This window comes from Bombina bombina, chromosome 5 (genome assembly GCF_027579735.1).
Source record: "Bombina bombina isolate aBomBom1 chromosome 5, aBomBom1.pri, whole genome shotgun sequence".
NCBI lineage: Eukaryota > Metazoa > Chordata > Amphibia > Anura > Bombinatoridae > Bombina > Bombina bombina.
The window spans coordinates 465,773,169-465,790,987 of NC_069503.1; the positions used below are offsets into that span (position 1 = coordinate 465,773,169).

Sequence of the window (17,819 nt, forward strand, 5' to 3'; positions counted from 1 at the left end):
TGCGGCATCTTTTTGGTGCAACGCCTTGTCTAAATAGACTGGGAGCCAAGATATCTGGCTTTGCTAAAATCTTGGTCTGCTGATGTTTCCCCCAGTCCAAGCTTCCTTACAAGGGTAAGACCTTGTTTGACAATGGAACAGGGACCATTCGGATCTGTTTCAAAGGATAGATCTAGATCAGTCAACAAGAGACTCTCTTCCGTGGTTGCTTTCTCAGAAGCATCTGTCTCAGGGCACATGCTTCCAGAGACTTTCCTGGTTGATTGTGACCACGGACACCAGCCTGCTGGGCTGGGGAGCAGTCTGGGATTTGTTTAGGGCACAAGGACTATGGAGTCTGTTCTCCCCATAAACATTTTGGAGTTGAGAGCGATTTACAATGCTCTGATACCTTGGCCTCAATTGTCCTTAGCCCAGTTTATCAGGTTCCAGTCGGACAATATCACCTCAGTGGCTTACATCAACCACCAGGGAGGAACTCAGAGTTCCTTAGCCATGAAGGAGGTGGCTCAGATTGTTCAATGGGCGGAAGCCCACAATTGCTGTCTATCTGCCATCCACATTCCAGTAGTGGAGAACTGGTTAGCGGATTTCCTGAGCAGACAGACATTTCATCCCGGGGAGTGTGCTCTCCATCTGGAGGTGTTCCAAGCTATGTTTTAAGGTCGAGATCCACAGGCCGCCCTGATAGATGCTGACCTAGGGAAGATGTCATCTCTTTCACCTTGGTGATTTCCTCTGAGGAAGGACATTCTACCTCGGGATCCATTCCTTCATCCAAGTCTCGTTTCTCTGAAGCTGACTGGTTGAGAAGTACTGCTTGGAGTTTGAACACTTAGTTCTGTCTAAGCGTGGTTGTTCTGAGTCATTGAGACCATGTTTCAGGCTTGCACGCCTGTTACTAGAAATAATTTTCATAAGGTATGGCATAAATATGTTTATTAATGTGAATACAAAGGCTACTCTTGGAGTAGGGTCAGGATTCCTAGGATTTAGTTTTTTTTCTCCAGGAAGGTCTGGAGAATAGATTGTCAGTCAGTTCTCTGAAGGGTCAGATTTCTGCATTATCTTTTTGTCAGGCCCTGGTCAGTATCAGGCCTGTGTTTAAGTCTGTTGCTCCTCCTTGGAGCCGTAATCTTGTTCTTAAGGTTTTCCAGCAGGCTCCGTTTGAGCCATTGCATTCCATAGATATTAAGTTGTTATCTTGGAAGGTTTTGTTTCTATTTCTTCTGCTCAGAGAGTCTCAGAACTCTTTTGTAGTGTGTTTCACCTTTCCTTATCTTTCATTCTGATAAGGCGGTTCTTTGTTCTAAGTTGGGTTTTCTTCCAAAAGTGGTTTCAGGTAGAAATATTTATCAGGCCATTATGATTCCTTCTCTATGTCCTAATCCTTCTTCTCATAGGAACTTTGTTGCACAACTTGGAGGTTGTGCGTGCTCTAAAAATCTACCTACAGGCGATTAAGGATATTCGCTAGTCCTCAGCCCTGTTTGTTTGTTTCTCTGGAAAGCTCTGCTACTTCTTTTTCTTTCTGGTTGAGAAGTATATGTTTTGTTTATGAGACTGCTGGTCAGCAGCCTTTTGAGAGAATTACAGCTTATTCTTTGAGGGCTGTCTCCTCTTCTTGGGCTTTCACGAATGAAGCTTCTGTGGAACAGATTTACAAGGCTGCAACTTGGTTCTCTCTGCATACTTTTCCCATATTTTACAAATTCGATATGTTTGCCTCGACTGAGGTTTCTTTTGGGAGAAAGGTTCTTCAAGCGGTGGTGCCTTCTGTTTAGGTCTGCCTGTCTTGTTCTTCATCCCTAGTCATCTGTGTCCTATAGCTTGGGTATTGGTTCCCACTAGTAATTGATGACGTTGTGGACTCTCCATATCTTAGGAAAGAAAACAAAATTTATGCTTACCTGATAAATGTATTTATTTCTGGATATGGAGAGTCCATGACCCCACCCTTATTTTAAGACAGTTATTTTTTTAATAAACCTCAGGCACCTATACACCTTTGTGTTATTCCTTTTTCCATTTCCCTTCGGTCGATGACTGGGGATTGTGGGAGGGGAGTGATACTTAACAGCTTTGCTGTGGTGCTCTTTGCCTCCTCCTGCTGGCCAGGAGTGATATTCCCACTAGTAATTGATGACGTTGTGGACTCTCCATATCCGGAAATAAATAAATTTATCAGGTAAGCATAAATTTTGTTTTTACCTCAAAATGTATTTATCCCACAATACTAAGTGCTCTGTGAACAGTTATTCTTTAGCTACTATCAGCTACATGTTGAAAAAAACCCCATCCAATCAGCTTCATAAGTGATTTACTGTGATCTTGTGAGATTTCACTGAAATCTAGTGAGATTTCATAGTTCATTTCCTTAAGCTGAGGAGGGAAATAACATTACTTTTCCTGCACATCTCAAATGATTGGCTGCTTAATGTACCTTTACAATGGGATGTGGCTACTGAGGAATTTTTAAAGGGAAAATGTTCAGGTGATATTTTCTAGTCAACTTTTAACTGCTATGCTTCATCATTTGGGTATCATGTCCCTTTTATATACATCTAATTGTGCAATAATAAAATGCTTTAAAACATTTTCTTTCTGAACTTTTATATCCCTTTAATTCTGATTTTAACTTTAGATTCAACCTCTGATTTTGAGGTTGTGTAGCTATTTTACTTTGAGGGAGCTTTGTTACAAGTGTTATAAATAAATAACAGTAAAGTTTCAGTAATCCAATGATTCACATTCTGTCCATCTTCTATAACATATCCACATGCACACATTATTTTAACCTTTTTTATCTTTTAAAAGAAACAAATAATACATAAAGCTTTTAATATGTGGTATCCAAGATACTGTAATTGCTTATGGGGAAAAAATAAACTATTTAAAACTGAAGTTCATATTCTTTTTAATATTTAGTGTTACATTTTGTATTTTTCCACAGAATCATATTAAATCTGTAGATGCTGGTGAAACTAATTTGGAAAGAGCCGTCGGTAAGTAAATTTCAGGGCAATCCACAACTTGAAAGAATTTCTAGAACAAAGGTTAATTGAGTCACCAATGCGTTTTATAAACTGCAATGGCTTTGTGCTGTGCCCAGGTCAAGCTGCATCAAATGAACTGATCAGGACAGCTCTATCAACGTTGGAAGCAGTAACCCAACATCCAGTCTTGTTGACACTTCACCGCTCCCCAGTAAGTCTTGGCAGCACATGAAACACTCTTTTCTCTTCTTGTTGGCCAAAATCTTTTGTAACTTCCAAATAATCAGTAGCTTTTATGGTCCTGCCTAAAACTGTTTAGCTAACCAAAATGTTTTAAAGCTATAATTACACATACAGATTGAACGTGACAACCAGAGGTGATGCTAAGACCATTTCTTTTTCATGTTGAAAGCTAAGTTTTTTTGTATTTATAAATGCAGGGCTGAAATGGACACTGCATTCTAAAAAAGATAAATAAATCTATTTTGCATATAAAAGAGCACTATTTGAACAATTAATATTTGCATGAAATAAAAGATTCAAATTGTCATTCAATTTGATTTGGAAGTTTACAGGAATTACATGTATGTGCAATACTACTGGACTGTAGGATAGAGGCTAACAGTTTTATTGGTGGATTATAACATGCCCCACTATGTAAAAAAAAATCTGATATTTTCAGATTATGAAAAACATTTAAAAGGATATTAACATCAAAATTCAACTTGTATGGTTTAGACCAGTGTTTCTCAACTGCAGTCCTCAAGTACCCCCAACAGGCCAGGTTTTCATTATAACTGAACCGGTGCACAGGTGAAGTAATAAGATGATCAGTAACCATGGTTACTAACCTGCTCTCACCGATCAGCTGATATTTCATCTGTGCACTGGTTCAGCTAGAATGAACACCTGGCCTCTTGTGGGGGTACTTGAGAACTGCAGTTGAGAAACAATTTTTTAGACATGCAATTTTACTTCTATTATTAAATAGTCTTCGTTCTCTTGATATACCTTGTTGAAAAGCATATCTAAGTAGAATCAGGAGGAGCAGTGCACTACATGGAACAAGCTGCTGTTTGGTGGCTCCCCTCGTTTGCCTAATCATTGGCTCACCAGATGTGTTCAACAAGGTCCAGTAGTGCATTGTTACTCTGGTACTTTGCAGGGGTTAATACACTTGCAAGCAATAGTGCAATAATAAAATGCTTGTACATGCATTTTATTTTTATACTTTTATGTCCCTTTAAGTGGTCCCTGTTCTTCTATGTTGTTCAAGTACATGCTGATCTCTGCACTGTATGCACTTATGGGAATTGCATGAGATATGGCATCTATCTATGACTTTGGTAACCTGTAGTTGGAGATCTTGGAAGTGCATAGGAAATGCAACCTAATACTTTGTAGTGGATGTACTTATTTGTCTGTTTATCCATAGGTACGTACTCACAAAATACTTGATGCAAAATAATACCATAATTAACAAATGCATGATAAAAATGACAATGCAATGGCACTTAGCCTGAACTTTAAAGGGACAGTCAAGTCCAAAAAAACCTTTCATTTTTCAAATAGGGCATGTAATTTTAAACAACTTTCCAATTTACTTTAATCAACAATTTTGCTTTGTTCTCTTGGTATTCTAGTTGAAAGCAAACCTAGGGAGGCTCATATGATAATTTCTAAGCCCTTGAAGGCCGCCTCTATTTTATTTACTTTTCACAGCAGGGGAGAGCAAGCTCATGTAGGCCATATAGATAGCATTGTGAGCACGCCCGTGGCTAGTGGCAGACACTGCACTAATTGGCTAAAATGCAAGTCAATAGATAACAACTAAAAGTCATGTGATTAGGGGCGGTCAGAAGATGCTTAGATACAAGTTAGTCACAGAAGTAAAAAGTGTATTAATATAACAGTGTTGGTTTTGCAAAACTGGGGAATGGGTAATAAAGGGATTATCTATCTTTTTAAACAACAAAAATTCTGGTGTTGACTGTCCCTTTAAATGAGTAGTAGATTGTGACAGCCATCAGCTAATCACAAATGCCTATACATATATTCTGTGAATTCTTGCACACGCTCAGTAGGAGGTGGTGACTCCAAACGTCCAAATAATGGAAGTAAATTGGAAATTTGTTTAAAATTGCTGCTCTATTTGAAGAATCATGTGCATTTTCTCAGTACTCATATGTATACTGTCTTTACCTCTTTACTGTATTAAACCGGAGACATTCTACAGGTTATGCTCGCTTGTGTCAAGCTGATACCTGTTTTGTATGCTATCTGTTTCTTCTCGACTATGTTCGAGTCTGTCTGGAGGTCGCCTACTCATTGTTTTACAGGCCCATTTCTTTTTCCTTCCTGCACTTTTTTTGTTCTATCCAAACCATCCTCCTGGATTGTGGAATCCTTTTTCAGCCTCGCCCGGGTGATCTGCTGGGGACGTTTTTCTCTCTTTACTTTATTGCTATAATTTATTGGAATGTGTTAGGTGTCTTTGAGGGATAGATAGTGTCTAAGATTAAGCACCACAATGACTGTTCTGCAACATGTCCTTACCATATCCGTATGCTTCTTATATTATTTGAATTAAAGTCCTATTTTAAAAATAACCCACACTCCACTGTGTATCCTGTGGCAAATCAAGCTTTGCGGTCGGATAGTTTAATTCTATTAGCCGGGTCTCCCGCATTTCTGGTATTGTGTTTCTGGTAAGCAGCTTGGAGCAGGGCGCTGCAATGTGAGGTATTTAACATTAAACATATATTTTATTGGAATGTGTTAGGTGTCTTTGGGGTCAATATTACTAGAAGCTTAGTTTACTTATTAAATGTAACCCCATTATTACAAGGATTTCATCTGGGGTAAGGGCTAAAGGGACATTAAACCCAGATTTTTTCTTTCAGACAGAGAATACAATTATTTACTTCTATTATTTAATTTGCTTCATTCTTTAGATATCCTTTGTTGAATAAATAGAAATGCACGTGGGTCAGCCAATCACACAACGCATCTATGTGCTGCCACAAATAAGCAGCTACTGAGCCTATCTAGATACTTTTCAACAAAGGACATAAAGAGAATGAAGCTAATTAGATACTATAATTACATTGGAAAGCTGTTTAAAATTGCATGCTCTTTCTAAATCATGAAACTATTTTTTTCTGGTTTCATATCCCTTCAAGTTCTGAAAACTCCTAGTGGGTTAATTATTTTATTAAACCTCACTTTTTTTTTTTTTTTTACTAGTTTGAGACCTTTATGTCTGTAGGGGGTACTGTGTGTCATAGGGTTATTTTAATTTCCTTGGAGCACTTCATTGTAGCAGCAGACCATATGGTCAGCTCCTTGGATTATGCTATCAATTGTATAGATTACAAATAAGTATGCTATTGGGAGCAGCATGTTATACATAAATCTTGCACATTAAAAAACTAAAAACTGCTGAACAGATTTTTTTTACTTTACTTTCCTTAAAAAATGGTCAACCTGTATTACAGTCAAATTTGAAGCAGATCCATTAAATATTTTTTGTGGATGAATACTTTTATAGCACAACATACAAAAACCGTATTCTTATTTCACCCTGTAAAGCTACTGAACAAATCTTTTTCATGTAAGTGCTGCATCATATAATCACAATTTACAATTAATTTGGTTGTTGCAAGTTATGAGCCTTTAAAACAGTGTTTAAATGTGGTTTAAACACAATTTTTATTCTAGAGTTTCTCTTTATCTTGGTTGCTTTATAAAATAGCAGCATAGTTGGAAACAATTTTTTGTCAGTGGCTATAATGAGTTCCACCTTGTGAAAGTTTTTTTTAAATTTGTAGAAGTAAATCAATGGCACCTCTCAGACAGTAATGGCCCTATTTTTTTTTTATAAAGAACAAAGAAAATGTTAATAGTAGAGTCTTTTACCTGAGTAGAGACTTGTATCTTAGTTTGACCCAACAGCTAAGGATATATTTACAAGGTTGTAGTCATTAGCTTTATGTGAGGCTTTTGATGTTGTATGAAGTATAAAATACACAGTCATTTATTGTAAAAATTATAATATATTATATTTTCCCAGAATATATATATATATATATATATATATATATATATATATATATATATTTCTTTCATGTAATTAGCAAGAGTCCATGAGCTAGTGACGTATGGGATATACATTCCTACCAGGAGGGGCAAAGTTTCCCAAACCTTAAAATGCCTATAAATACACCCCTCACCACACCCACAATTCAGTTTTACAAACTTTGCCTCCTATGGAGGTGGTGAAGTAAGTTTGTGCTAGATTCTACGTTGATATGCGCTCCACAGCAGGTTGGAGCCCGGTTTTCCTCTCAGCGTGCAGTGAATGTCAGAGGGATGTGAGGAGAGTATTGCCTGTTTGAATTCAATGATCTCCTTCTACGGGGTCTATTTCATAGGTTTTCTGTTATCGGTCGTAGAGATTCATTTCTTACCTCCCTTTTCAGATCGACGATATACTCTTATATATACCATTACCTCTGCTGATTTTTGTTTCAGTACTGGTTTGGCTTTCTACAAACATGTAGATGAGTGTCCTGGGGTAAGTAAGTCTTATTTTCTGTGACACTCTAAGCTATGGTTGGGCACTTTTTTAATAAAGTTCTAAATATATGTATTCAAACATTTATTTGCCTTGACTCAGGATGTTCAACATTCCTTATTTTCAGACAGTCAGTTTCATATTTTGGATAATGTACTTGAATCAAATATTTCTTTCATGTAATTAGCAAGAGTCCATGAGCTAGTGACGTATGGGATATACATTCCTACCAGGAGGGGCAAAGTTTCCCAAACCTCAAAATGCCTACAAATACACCCCTCACCATACCCACAATTCAGTTTTACAAACTTTGCCTCCTATGGAGGTGGTGAAGTAAGTTTGTGCTAGATTCTACGTTGATATGCGCTCCGCAGCAAGTTGGAGCCCGGTTTTCCTCTCAGCGTGCAGTGAATGTCAGAGGGATGTGAGGAGAGTATTGCCTATTTGAATGCAGTGATCTCCTTCTACGGGGTCTATTTCATAGGTTCTCTGTTATCGGTCGTAGAGATTCATCTCTTACCTCCCTTTTCAGATCGACGATATACTCTTATTTATATACCATTACCTCTGCTGATTTTCGTTTCAGTACTGGTTTGGCTTTCTACAAACATGTAGATGAGTGTCCTGGGGTAAGTAAATCTTATTTTCTGTGACACTCTAAGCTATGGTTGGGCACTTTATTTATAAAGTTCTAAATATATGTATTCAAACATTTATTTGCCTTGACTCAGAATGTTCAACATTCCTTATTTTCAGACAGTCAGTTTCATATTTGGGATAATGCATTTGAATCAATCATTTTTTCTTACCTTAAAAATTTGACTTTTTTTTCCCTGTGGGCTGTTAGGCTCGCGGGGGCTGAAAATGCTTCATTTTATTGCGTCATTCTTGGCGCGGACTTTTTTGGCGCAAAAAATCTTTTCTGTTTCCGGCGTCATACGTGTCGCTGGAAGTTGCGTCATTTTTTGACGTCCTTTTGCGCCAAAAATGTCGGCGTTCCGGATGTGGCGTCATTTTTGGCGCCAAAAAGCATTTAGGCGCCAAACAATGTGGGCGTATTATTTGGCGCCAAAAAATATGGGCGTCGCTTTTGTCTCCACATTATTTCAGTCTCATTTTTTCTTTGCTTCTGGTTACTAGAAGCTTGTTTATTGGCATTTTTTCCCATTCCTGAAACTGTCATTTAAGGAATTTGATCAATTTTGCTTTATATGTTGTTTTTTCTCTTACATATTGCAAGATGTCTCACGTTGCATCTGAGTCAGAAGATACTTCAGGAAAATCGCTGTCTAGTGCTGGAACTACCAAAGCTAAGTGTATCTGCTGTAAACTTTTTTTTTTTTTTTTTTTTTGTGGCTGGACTACCTTTATTACTACTTCCATCATTATTATTAACTTTGGCAACACACATATGGAACATATGTGAACACACACTATTGAGTGTACCAACTACAATTAGTGATTACCATAATATAACATTGTATCATCAGTTGGAATTCTATACAGTATATATTCCAATCTTGTACATTTTCAACACTAAACAGATTTGTTTGTATACTAACCTATACAGGGAATGTGGGAATAGATTCTTATAGAGGCGCTTTTCTCGTAACTCCTCAATCTCCAATTTTCCCACTGGAGGGATATCCCAGGACATCCCCCCTTTCTTTGAGATTAACGGCTGCCACTACTGAATCCCCTACCTACCCTGTAACTCACTCCACTTCCTGCGCTAACTAGGTTTTGTAGGGACTTACTCCCTACAGTACTACCCCCACACTATCCATATATATATATATATATATATATATATATATATATATATATATAGTGACAGTGCACTATATGTGGGTCACTAAATAATAAATAGTACCACAACCTTATGGCTGGTAAAAATCAACAACCATGACCCAGTAACACTGGTACTTTTATTAAAGCATTATAGTCAGTTAAACTCAAACTTCTCCCTCCACAATCAATCATACATGTCACCTGACCTCAAAAAACAACTAACCCCTCCTCCAGCATGACGTCCCACTTCTGCCCATAAACCTTATCACCCCAATAATAAAGTAATAAAAGCAAAACACTGTATTAAATGAAACTAAATGTCATGTGACTTCAGTCCAGGCAAATAATCTCTATTTTTCAATCTGTACTGGACATCAAGCAACGCGTTGTTGTTATCTTTATTCTTCTTCGAAATAAATGTTGACAATCTTGATTGGTTTATCAGGTTAATAAATCAGAAGAATGTGTAGGCACAGTTTTTGAGAGTGAGCCTGCCCTTTACTATTCTGATTGGTTAAAATCCCTTAAGGTGTTTTCAATAGTTTCAACACATCTTCTTTGTTGCATGTCATGAAGAGGTTGGAGTAACTTTTGTATTGTTGCCTTTGTGCCGTATTTGTTTCTCCAGGTATTTAGCATCTGATACTTTTGTTCTCTTAGACCTTGGTAGTGACTACATTCGCCAATCTCAATATCTGTAAGATTGATACGTCTCATAAATTCTTTCCAGTGTTTATCTGGTACGTTGTTAATGAAAACGTAGCAGCAATCAATAAAATATGTTTCATCAGTGAAGGAAGCATTCATCCAGTCATTGAGGCTAATCTGTTGAGGTGCACAGTGTGCCTGTGGGATATCTACATATGCCGATTCGTGCGGTGTGGAATTAGAAATGTGAAGCTCATGTTCCTCAGAAGCGTTAGAGGGTGCGCAATGGTTATTTTCTGTTTGCAGAAGTTGTTCCATCACATCCTGTGAGAGCAGTCTCTTCACTTCGCCATTTATTGGCTGTATCCGCCAGTCATACATATTTGTTTTTCTGTAATATGAATACATAGACAGTCATTTTTTGGAGTGTCCTTTGGGAACTTGTTTCCATAGGTCTGATTGTGGTCTTTTTTCCCCTCGCATCATGGATGGTTGTTGATTGTCCAATGTTGTAAGTTCCGGAGGGTCTAAGTTTAAAGCACTGCAAAATCCAGGGACATCTGCAGGTTAGACGTTTGTGATCTTGTAGGACATAGAGCTGGAATGGGAACCCCCACCTGTATAATATTTTTTTATCGCGGAGCATCTTAGTCAAAGGTGCCAGTTCTTTTCTCCTCTGTAAAGTCCTTGTTGCAAGGTCCGCATAAAATTGCAATACTGTCCCTCTGAACCTTACAGGCTGATTTTTCCTAGATAGCATAAGGATTTCCTCTTTTTCTAGAAAGTTTTTGAATTTCATGATGACATCCCTAGGTGGTGCCGTGTCTGGGGGTTTGGGCCTTAGTGCTCGGTGGGCTCTGACCCACTGGATGTCTATAGCTGGCGGCGCCCCTTTCAAATGAGTAAATAGTGCAGCAAAGTATGTGTAAAAGTCCTTGGGGAGCACAGACTCAGGGATACCCCGAATACGAATATTTTTCCTTCGGCCTCTATTTTCGAGGTCCTCTAATTTGTCGTTCAATTCCTCTATAGTTGACATTTGTGCATTCAATTGATCCTGCATATCTGTAATCTCCTCAGTAACTGAGCCTGATTGGTCTTCTAAGGCCTCTACCCTGAAGCCTAATGCATGAATATCTTGTTTTATCTCCGCCATTTCTTCCCTCATGCAGGCCCTCACTATGTCAGCAATATCTTGCTTTGAAGGTAAAGAGGACAATAATGCTAATGGCACCTGAGTAGTGAGTTCCGTCTCTTGTGAAGTGTCTTCTCCCACTGATTGTGCTGGGGATCTTTGCCCCCTCGAGTCTTGTAGTATCGGTGATCTCTGCTTGTCTGTGGGTGTGAAAAAGGAGCTAACAGGGGTCTCCCTTGCCTGCATTTTTGCTAATTTTGGTTTTTGTATGCTTTTCCTTGATGCCATAATTTTATATACGATATAAAATAAAGATATGAAAATACCTCTTGCCCTCCTCTTCTTTCTTACTTTTAAGAGATTAGCCTGGCGTATTTTTCAGTATGGCTCCCTGAGGATTCATGTACTTTTACACGTGCTACTGCTTGCTGTTGCGTGCTCAGTATTTTGTTAATGCGCCTCCTGCTGTAAACTTTTGGTAGCTATTCCTCCGGCTGTTGTTTGTATTAATTGTCATGACAAACTTGTTAAAGCAGATAATATTTCCTTTAGTAATGTACCATTGCCTGTTGCAGTTCCCTCAACATCTAAGGTGCAGAATGTTCCTGATAACATAAGAGATTTTGTTTCTGAATCCATCAAGAAGGCTATGTCTGTTATTTCTCCTTCTAGTAAACATAAAAAATCTTTTAAAACTTCTCTCTCTACAGATGAATTTTTAAATGAACATCATCATTCTGATTCTGATGACTCTTCTGGTTCAGAGGATTCTGTCTCAGAGATTGATGCTGATAAATCTTCATATTTATTTAAAATGGAATTTATTCGTTCTTTACTTAAAGAAGTACTAATTGCTTTAGAAATAGAGGATTCTGGTCCTCTTGATACTAATTCTAAACGTTTAGATAAGGTATTTAAATCTCCTGTGGTTATTCCAGAAGTTTTTCCTGTTCCTAATGCTATTTCTGAAGTAATTTCCAGAGAATGGGGTAAATTGGGTAATTCATTTACTCCTTCTAAACGTTTTAAGCAATTATATCCTGTGCCGTCTGACAGATTAGAATTTTGGGACAAAATCCCTAAAGTCGATGGGGCTATTTCTACCCTTGCTAAACGTACTACTATTCCTACGTCAGATGGTACTTCGTTTAAAGATCCTTTAGATAGGAAAATTGAATCCTTTCTAAGAAAAGCTTATCTGTGTTCAGGTAATCTTCTTAGACCTGCTATATCTTTGGCTGATGTTGCTGCAGCTTCAACTTTTTGGTTGGAGACTTTAGCACAACAAGTAACAGATCATGATTCTCATAATATTATTATTCTTCTTCAGCATGCTAATAATTTTATCTGTGATGCCATTTTTGATATTATCAGAGTTGATGTCAGGTTTATGTCTCTAGCTATTTTAGCTAGAAGAGCTTTATGGCTTAAAACTTGGAATGCTGATATGGCTTCTAAATCAACTCTACTTTCCATTTCTTTCCAGGGTAACAAATTATTTGGTTCTCAGTTGGATTCCATTATCTCAACTGTTACTGGTGGGAAAGGAACTTTTTTACCACAGGATAAAAAATCTAAGGGTAAAAACAGGGCTAATAATCGTTTTCGTTCCTTTCGTTTCAACAAAGAACAAAAGCCTGATCCTTCATCCTCAGGAGCAGTTTCAGTTTGGAAACCATCTCCAGTCTGGAATAAATCCAAGCCTTCTAGAAAGGCAAAGCCTGCTTCTAAGTCCACATGAAGGTGTGGCCCTCATTCCAGCTCAGCTGGTAGGGGGCAGGTTACGTTTTTTCAAAGAAATTTGGATCAATTCTGTTCACAATCTTTGGATTCAGAACATTGTTTCAGAAGGGTACAGAATTGGTTTCAAGATGAGACCTCCTGCAAAGAGATTTTTTCTTTCCCGTGTCCCAGTAAATCCAGTGAAAGCTCAAGCATTTCTGGATTGTGTTTCAGATCTAGAGTTGGCTGGAGTAATTATGCCAGTTCCAGTTCTGGAACAGGGGATGGGGTTTTATTCAAATCTCTTCATTGTACCAAAGAAGGAGAATTCCTTCAGACCAGTTCTGGATCTAAAATATTGAATCGTTATGTAAGGATACCAACGTTCAAAATGGTAACTGTAAGGACTATCTTGCCTTTTGTTCAGCAAGGGCATTTTATGTCCACAATAGATTTACAGGATGCATATCTGCATATTCCGATTCATCCAGATCATTATCAGTTCCTGAGATTCTCTTTTCTGGACAAGCATTACCAGTTTGTGGCTCTGCCGTTTGGCCTAGCTACAGCTCCAAGAATTTTTACAAAGGTTCTCGGTGCCCTTCTGTCTGTAATCAGAGAACAGGGTATTGTGGTATTTCCTTATTTGGACGATATCTTGGTACTTGCTCAGTCTTTACATTTAGCAGAATCTCATACGAATCGACTTGTGTTGTTTCTTCAAGATCATGGTTGGAGGATCAATTCACCAAAAAGTTCATTGATTCCTCAGACAAGGGTAACCTTTCTGGGTTTCCAGATAGATTCAGTGTCCATGACTCTGTCTTTAACAGACAAGAGACGTCTAAAATTGATTTCAGCTTGTCGAAACCTTCAGTCACAATCATTCCCTTCGGTAGCCTTATGCATGGAAATTCTAGGTCTTATGACTGCTGCATCGGACGCGATCCCCTTTGCTCGTTTTCACATGCGACCTCTTCAGCTCTGTATGCTGAATCAATGGTGCAAGGATTACACAAAGATATCTCAATTAATATCTTTAAAACCGATTGTACGACACTCTCTAACGTGGTGGACAGATCACCATCATTTAATTCAGGGGGCTTCTTTTGTGCTTCCGACCTGGACTGTAATTTCAACAGATGCAAGTCTCACAGGTTGGGGAGCTGTGTGGGGATCTCTGACGGCACAAGGAGTTTGGGAATCTCAGGAGGTGAGATTACCGATCAATATTTTGGAACTCCGTGCAATTTTCAGAGCTCTTCAGTCTTGGCCTCTTCTGAAGAGAGAATTGTTCATTTGTTTTCAGACAGACAATGTCACTACTGTGGCATACATCAATCATCAAGGAGGGACTCACAGTCCTCTGGCTATGAAAGAAGTATCTCAAATTCTGGTTTGGGCGGAATCCAGCTCCTGTCTAATCTCTGCGGTTCATATCCCAGGTATAGACAATTGGGAAGCGGATTATCTCAGTCGCCAAACGTTGCATCCGGGCGAATGGTCTCTTCACCCAGAGGTATTTCTTCAGATTGTTCAAATGTGGGAGCTTCCAGAAATAGATCTGATGGCGTCTCATCTAAACAAGAAACTTCCCAGGTATCTGTCCAGATCCCGGGATCCTCAGGCGGAAGCAGTGGATGCATTATCACTTCCTTGGAAGTATCATCCTGCTTATATCTTTCCGCCTCTAGTTCTTCTTCCAAGAGTAATCTCCAAGATTCTGAAGGAATGCTCGTTTGTTCTGCTGGTAGCTCCGGCATGGCCTCACAGGTTTTGGTATGCGGATCTTGTCCGGATGGCCTCTTGCCATCCGTGGACTCTTCCGCTACGACCAGACCTTCTGTCGCAAGGTCCTTTTTTCCATCAGGATCTCAAATCCTTAAATTTAAAGGTATGGAGATTGAACGCTTGATTCTTGGTCAAAGAGGTTTCTCTGACTCTGGGATTAATACTATGTTACAGGCTCGTAAATCTGTATCCAGAGAGATATATTATAGAGTCTGGAAGACTTATATTTCTTGGTGTCTTTCTCATCATTTTTCTTGGCATTCTTTTAGAATTCCGAGAATTTTTCAGTTTCTTCAGGATGGTTTAGATAAAGGTTTATCCGCAAGTTCTTTGAAAGGACAAATCTCTGCTCTTTCTGTTCTTTTTCACAGAAAGATTGCTAATCTTCCTGATATTCATTGTTTTGTACAAGCTTTGGTTTGTATAAAACCTGTCATTAAGTCAATTTCTCCTCCTTGGAGTTTGAATTTGGTTCTGGGGGCTCTTCAAGCTCCTCCGTTTGAACCTATGCATTCATTGGACATTAAATTACTTTCTTGGAAAGTTTTGTTCCTTTTGGCAATCTCTTCTGCCAGAAGAGTTTCTGAATTATCTGCTCTTTCTTGTGAGTCTCCTTTTCTGATTTTTCATCAGGATAAGGCAGTGTTGCGAACTTCTTTTGAATTTTTACCTAAAGTTGTGAATTCTAACAACATTAGTAGGGAAATTGTGGTTCCTTCATTATGTCCTAATCCTAAGAATTCTAAGGAGAAATCATTGCATTCTTTGGATGTTGTTAGATCTTTGAAATATTATGTTGAAGCTACTAAGTCTTTCCGAAAGACTTCTAGTCTATTTGTTATCTTTTCTGGTTCTAGAAAAGGCCAGAAAGCTTCTGCCATTTCTTTGGCATCTTGGTTGAAATCTTTAATTCATCTTGCCTATGTTGAGTCGGGTAAATCTCCGCCTCAAAGGATTACAGCTCATTCTACTAGGTCAGTTTCTACTTCCTGGGCGTTTAGGAATGAAGCTTCGATTGATCAGATTTGCAAAGCAGCAACTTGGTCCTCTTTGCATACTTTTACTAAATTCTACCATTTTGATGTATTTTCTTCTTCTGAAGCAGTTTTTGGTAGAAAAGTACTTCAGGCAGCGGTTTCAGTTTGAATCTTCTGCTTATGTTTTTCATTAAACTTTATTTTGGGTGTGGATTATTTTCAGCAGGAATTGGCTGTCTTTATTTTATCCCTCCCTCTCTAGTGACTCTTGCGTGGAAAGATCCACATCTTGGGTAATCATTATCCCATACGTCACTAGCTCATGGACTCTTGCTAATTACATGAAAGAAAACATAATTTATGTAAGAACTTACCTGATAAATTCATTTCTTTCATATTAGCAAGAGTCCATGAGGCCCGCCCCTTTTTGGGGTGGTTATGATTTTTGTGTAAAGCACAATTATTCCAATTCCTTATTTTATATGCTTTCGCACTTTTTTATCACCCCACTTCTTGGCTATTCGTTAAACTGAATTGTGGGTGTGGTGAGGGGTGTATTTGTAGGCATTTTGAGGTTTTGGAAACTTTGCCCCTCCTGGTAGGAATGTATATCCCATACGTCACTAGCTCATGGACTCTTGCTAATATGAAAGAAATGAATTTATCAGGTAAGTTCTTACATAAATTATGTTATATATTTATATATATATATATATATATATATATATATATATATATATATATATATATATATATATATAGTCATACTCTGCAAGGGAGCAGGTTCAGGAGTAAGGAGCTGTTGTGCAGAGGTGTCAGGTTTTGGGGTTAATGTTGTGTTTTGTCTGCGTGAGTCTTTCCTTTTAGGCATAATTAAACAGGTACAAGGTTTTAGGAAATAAAGGAGATGGTTTTATTTATAGGATAAAGCAATGCAGAGATATGCAATTAGATAAGACAAAGTCTATAAGTTGTTGTATTAGGCAGGAATACAGTTCTTTATAATAACAGGCAGGATACTTGCATATGCTCTAGACTGGAACAGTGAAATTACACGCAGGAAAGCAGAGTTTTGTAATAACAAGCAGGATACTTGCATATGCTGTAGAACTGGAGCTGAGTAGAATCAGGCAGGAAAACAGAGCTTGTATAACAGACAGGATACTTGCATATGCTGAAGACTGGAATGTGTAATTACACTCATGAAGGCAGAGCTTTGTAATAACAAGCAGGATACTTGCATATGCTGTAGAACTGGTACTTTAAGGAAACTTGTAAAAACTGCAAACTGGTACTTTGTAGAAACAAACAGGATATTTGCATAGACTGCAATTGGAACTTTGTAGTATCAGGAAACAAGCAAGCAAAAGTACCTGAATCAGTCCTTAGGAAATAAAGTTTTAGGCAAGTTCAATTGCCAGGAATTCAGTCCAAAAAATGAAACACAGTACCAAGGAATTATCCAGAAGAGAAGTCAGTAATTGAAACAGAAGTCAGGAACCAGGAAATCCAAGATAACTGTATTTCTCACAGGAAACAGGAGCAGAGAGTGTTTCAGAGTATCACTCTTAATGTGAAAGCCCCAAATTGCAAACAAAGCTCCCAGATAAAGGCAGGCTGCTGATTAAATGATTTCTTTCAGCTGGCAAGCAGGTGGAGCCAGAGAGCCAAAGTTGCAGCAAACAGAAAAACACAATATTCCTTTACTGTGATCAAGCCGTCTGGTGGCATAGTGGTAACACAACAGGCTGGGAAATAACAGCTGCAGAAATAGAGACAGGTCCCAGGTTCAATTCCAGGCTGAACCCTGACATATATATATATATATATATATTTATTTATCTTAATGGAATTTTTTGAAAGTTCAAAAATATATCCTCATACATTAACATTGTGTAATTTTCCATAGTTAGAAAAAGGTTTAATCTATTGTGTGTAGTCTTATTCATTGAACTGCTTATCAGATAATTGATTTATTTAAAAAATCCTATAGAGATTTATGAAGAATATAGTTTGGAAAATGCTGATAAGCTTTTCACCTGGATTAAAATTTGCCTATATGAGTTTTATATTCCAAAATTATAAATGTATTTTGAACAAGTTCAAATTCCATCTGTGCCAATGAATAGTTAGAAGTGTATTTGTGTACGAGACATGGGAATGAGATACATTTTCCTATCCCA

The 17,819-nt window shown here is 38.0% G+C and overlaps 1 protein-coding gene across 1 annotated transcript in view; it reads left to right on the forward strand.

Annotated features, from left to right (window-relative positions):
* ULK4 (unc-51 like kinase 4) overlaps window positions 1-17,819 on the forward strand; it is a 1,503,227-nt gene that overhangs the window by 817,769 nt on the left and 667,639 nt on the right. The window contains exons 26-27 of the mRNA XM_053714343.1: window positions 2,954-3,005; window positions 3,113-3,207. Coding sequence (XP_053570318.1) covers window positions 2,954-3,005; window positions 3,113-3,207 — 147 coding nt within the window. The remainder of the gene's footprint in view (window positions 1-2,953; window positions 3,006-3,112; window positions 3,208-17,819) is intronic.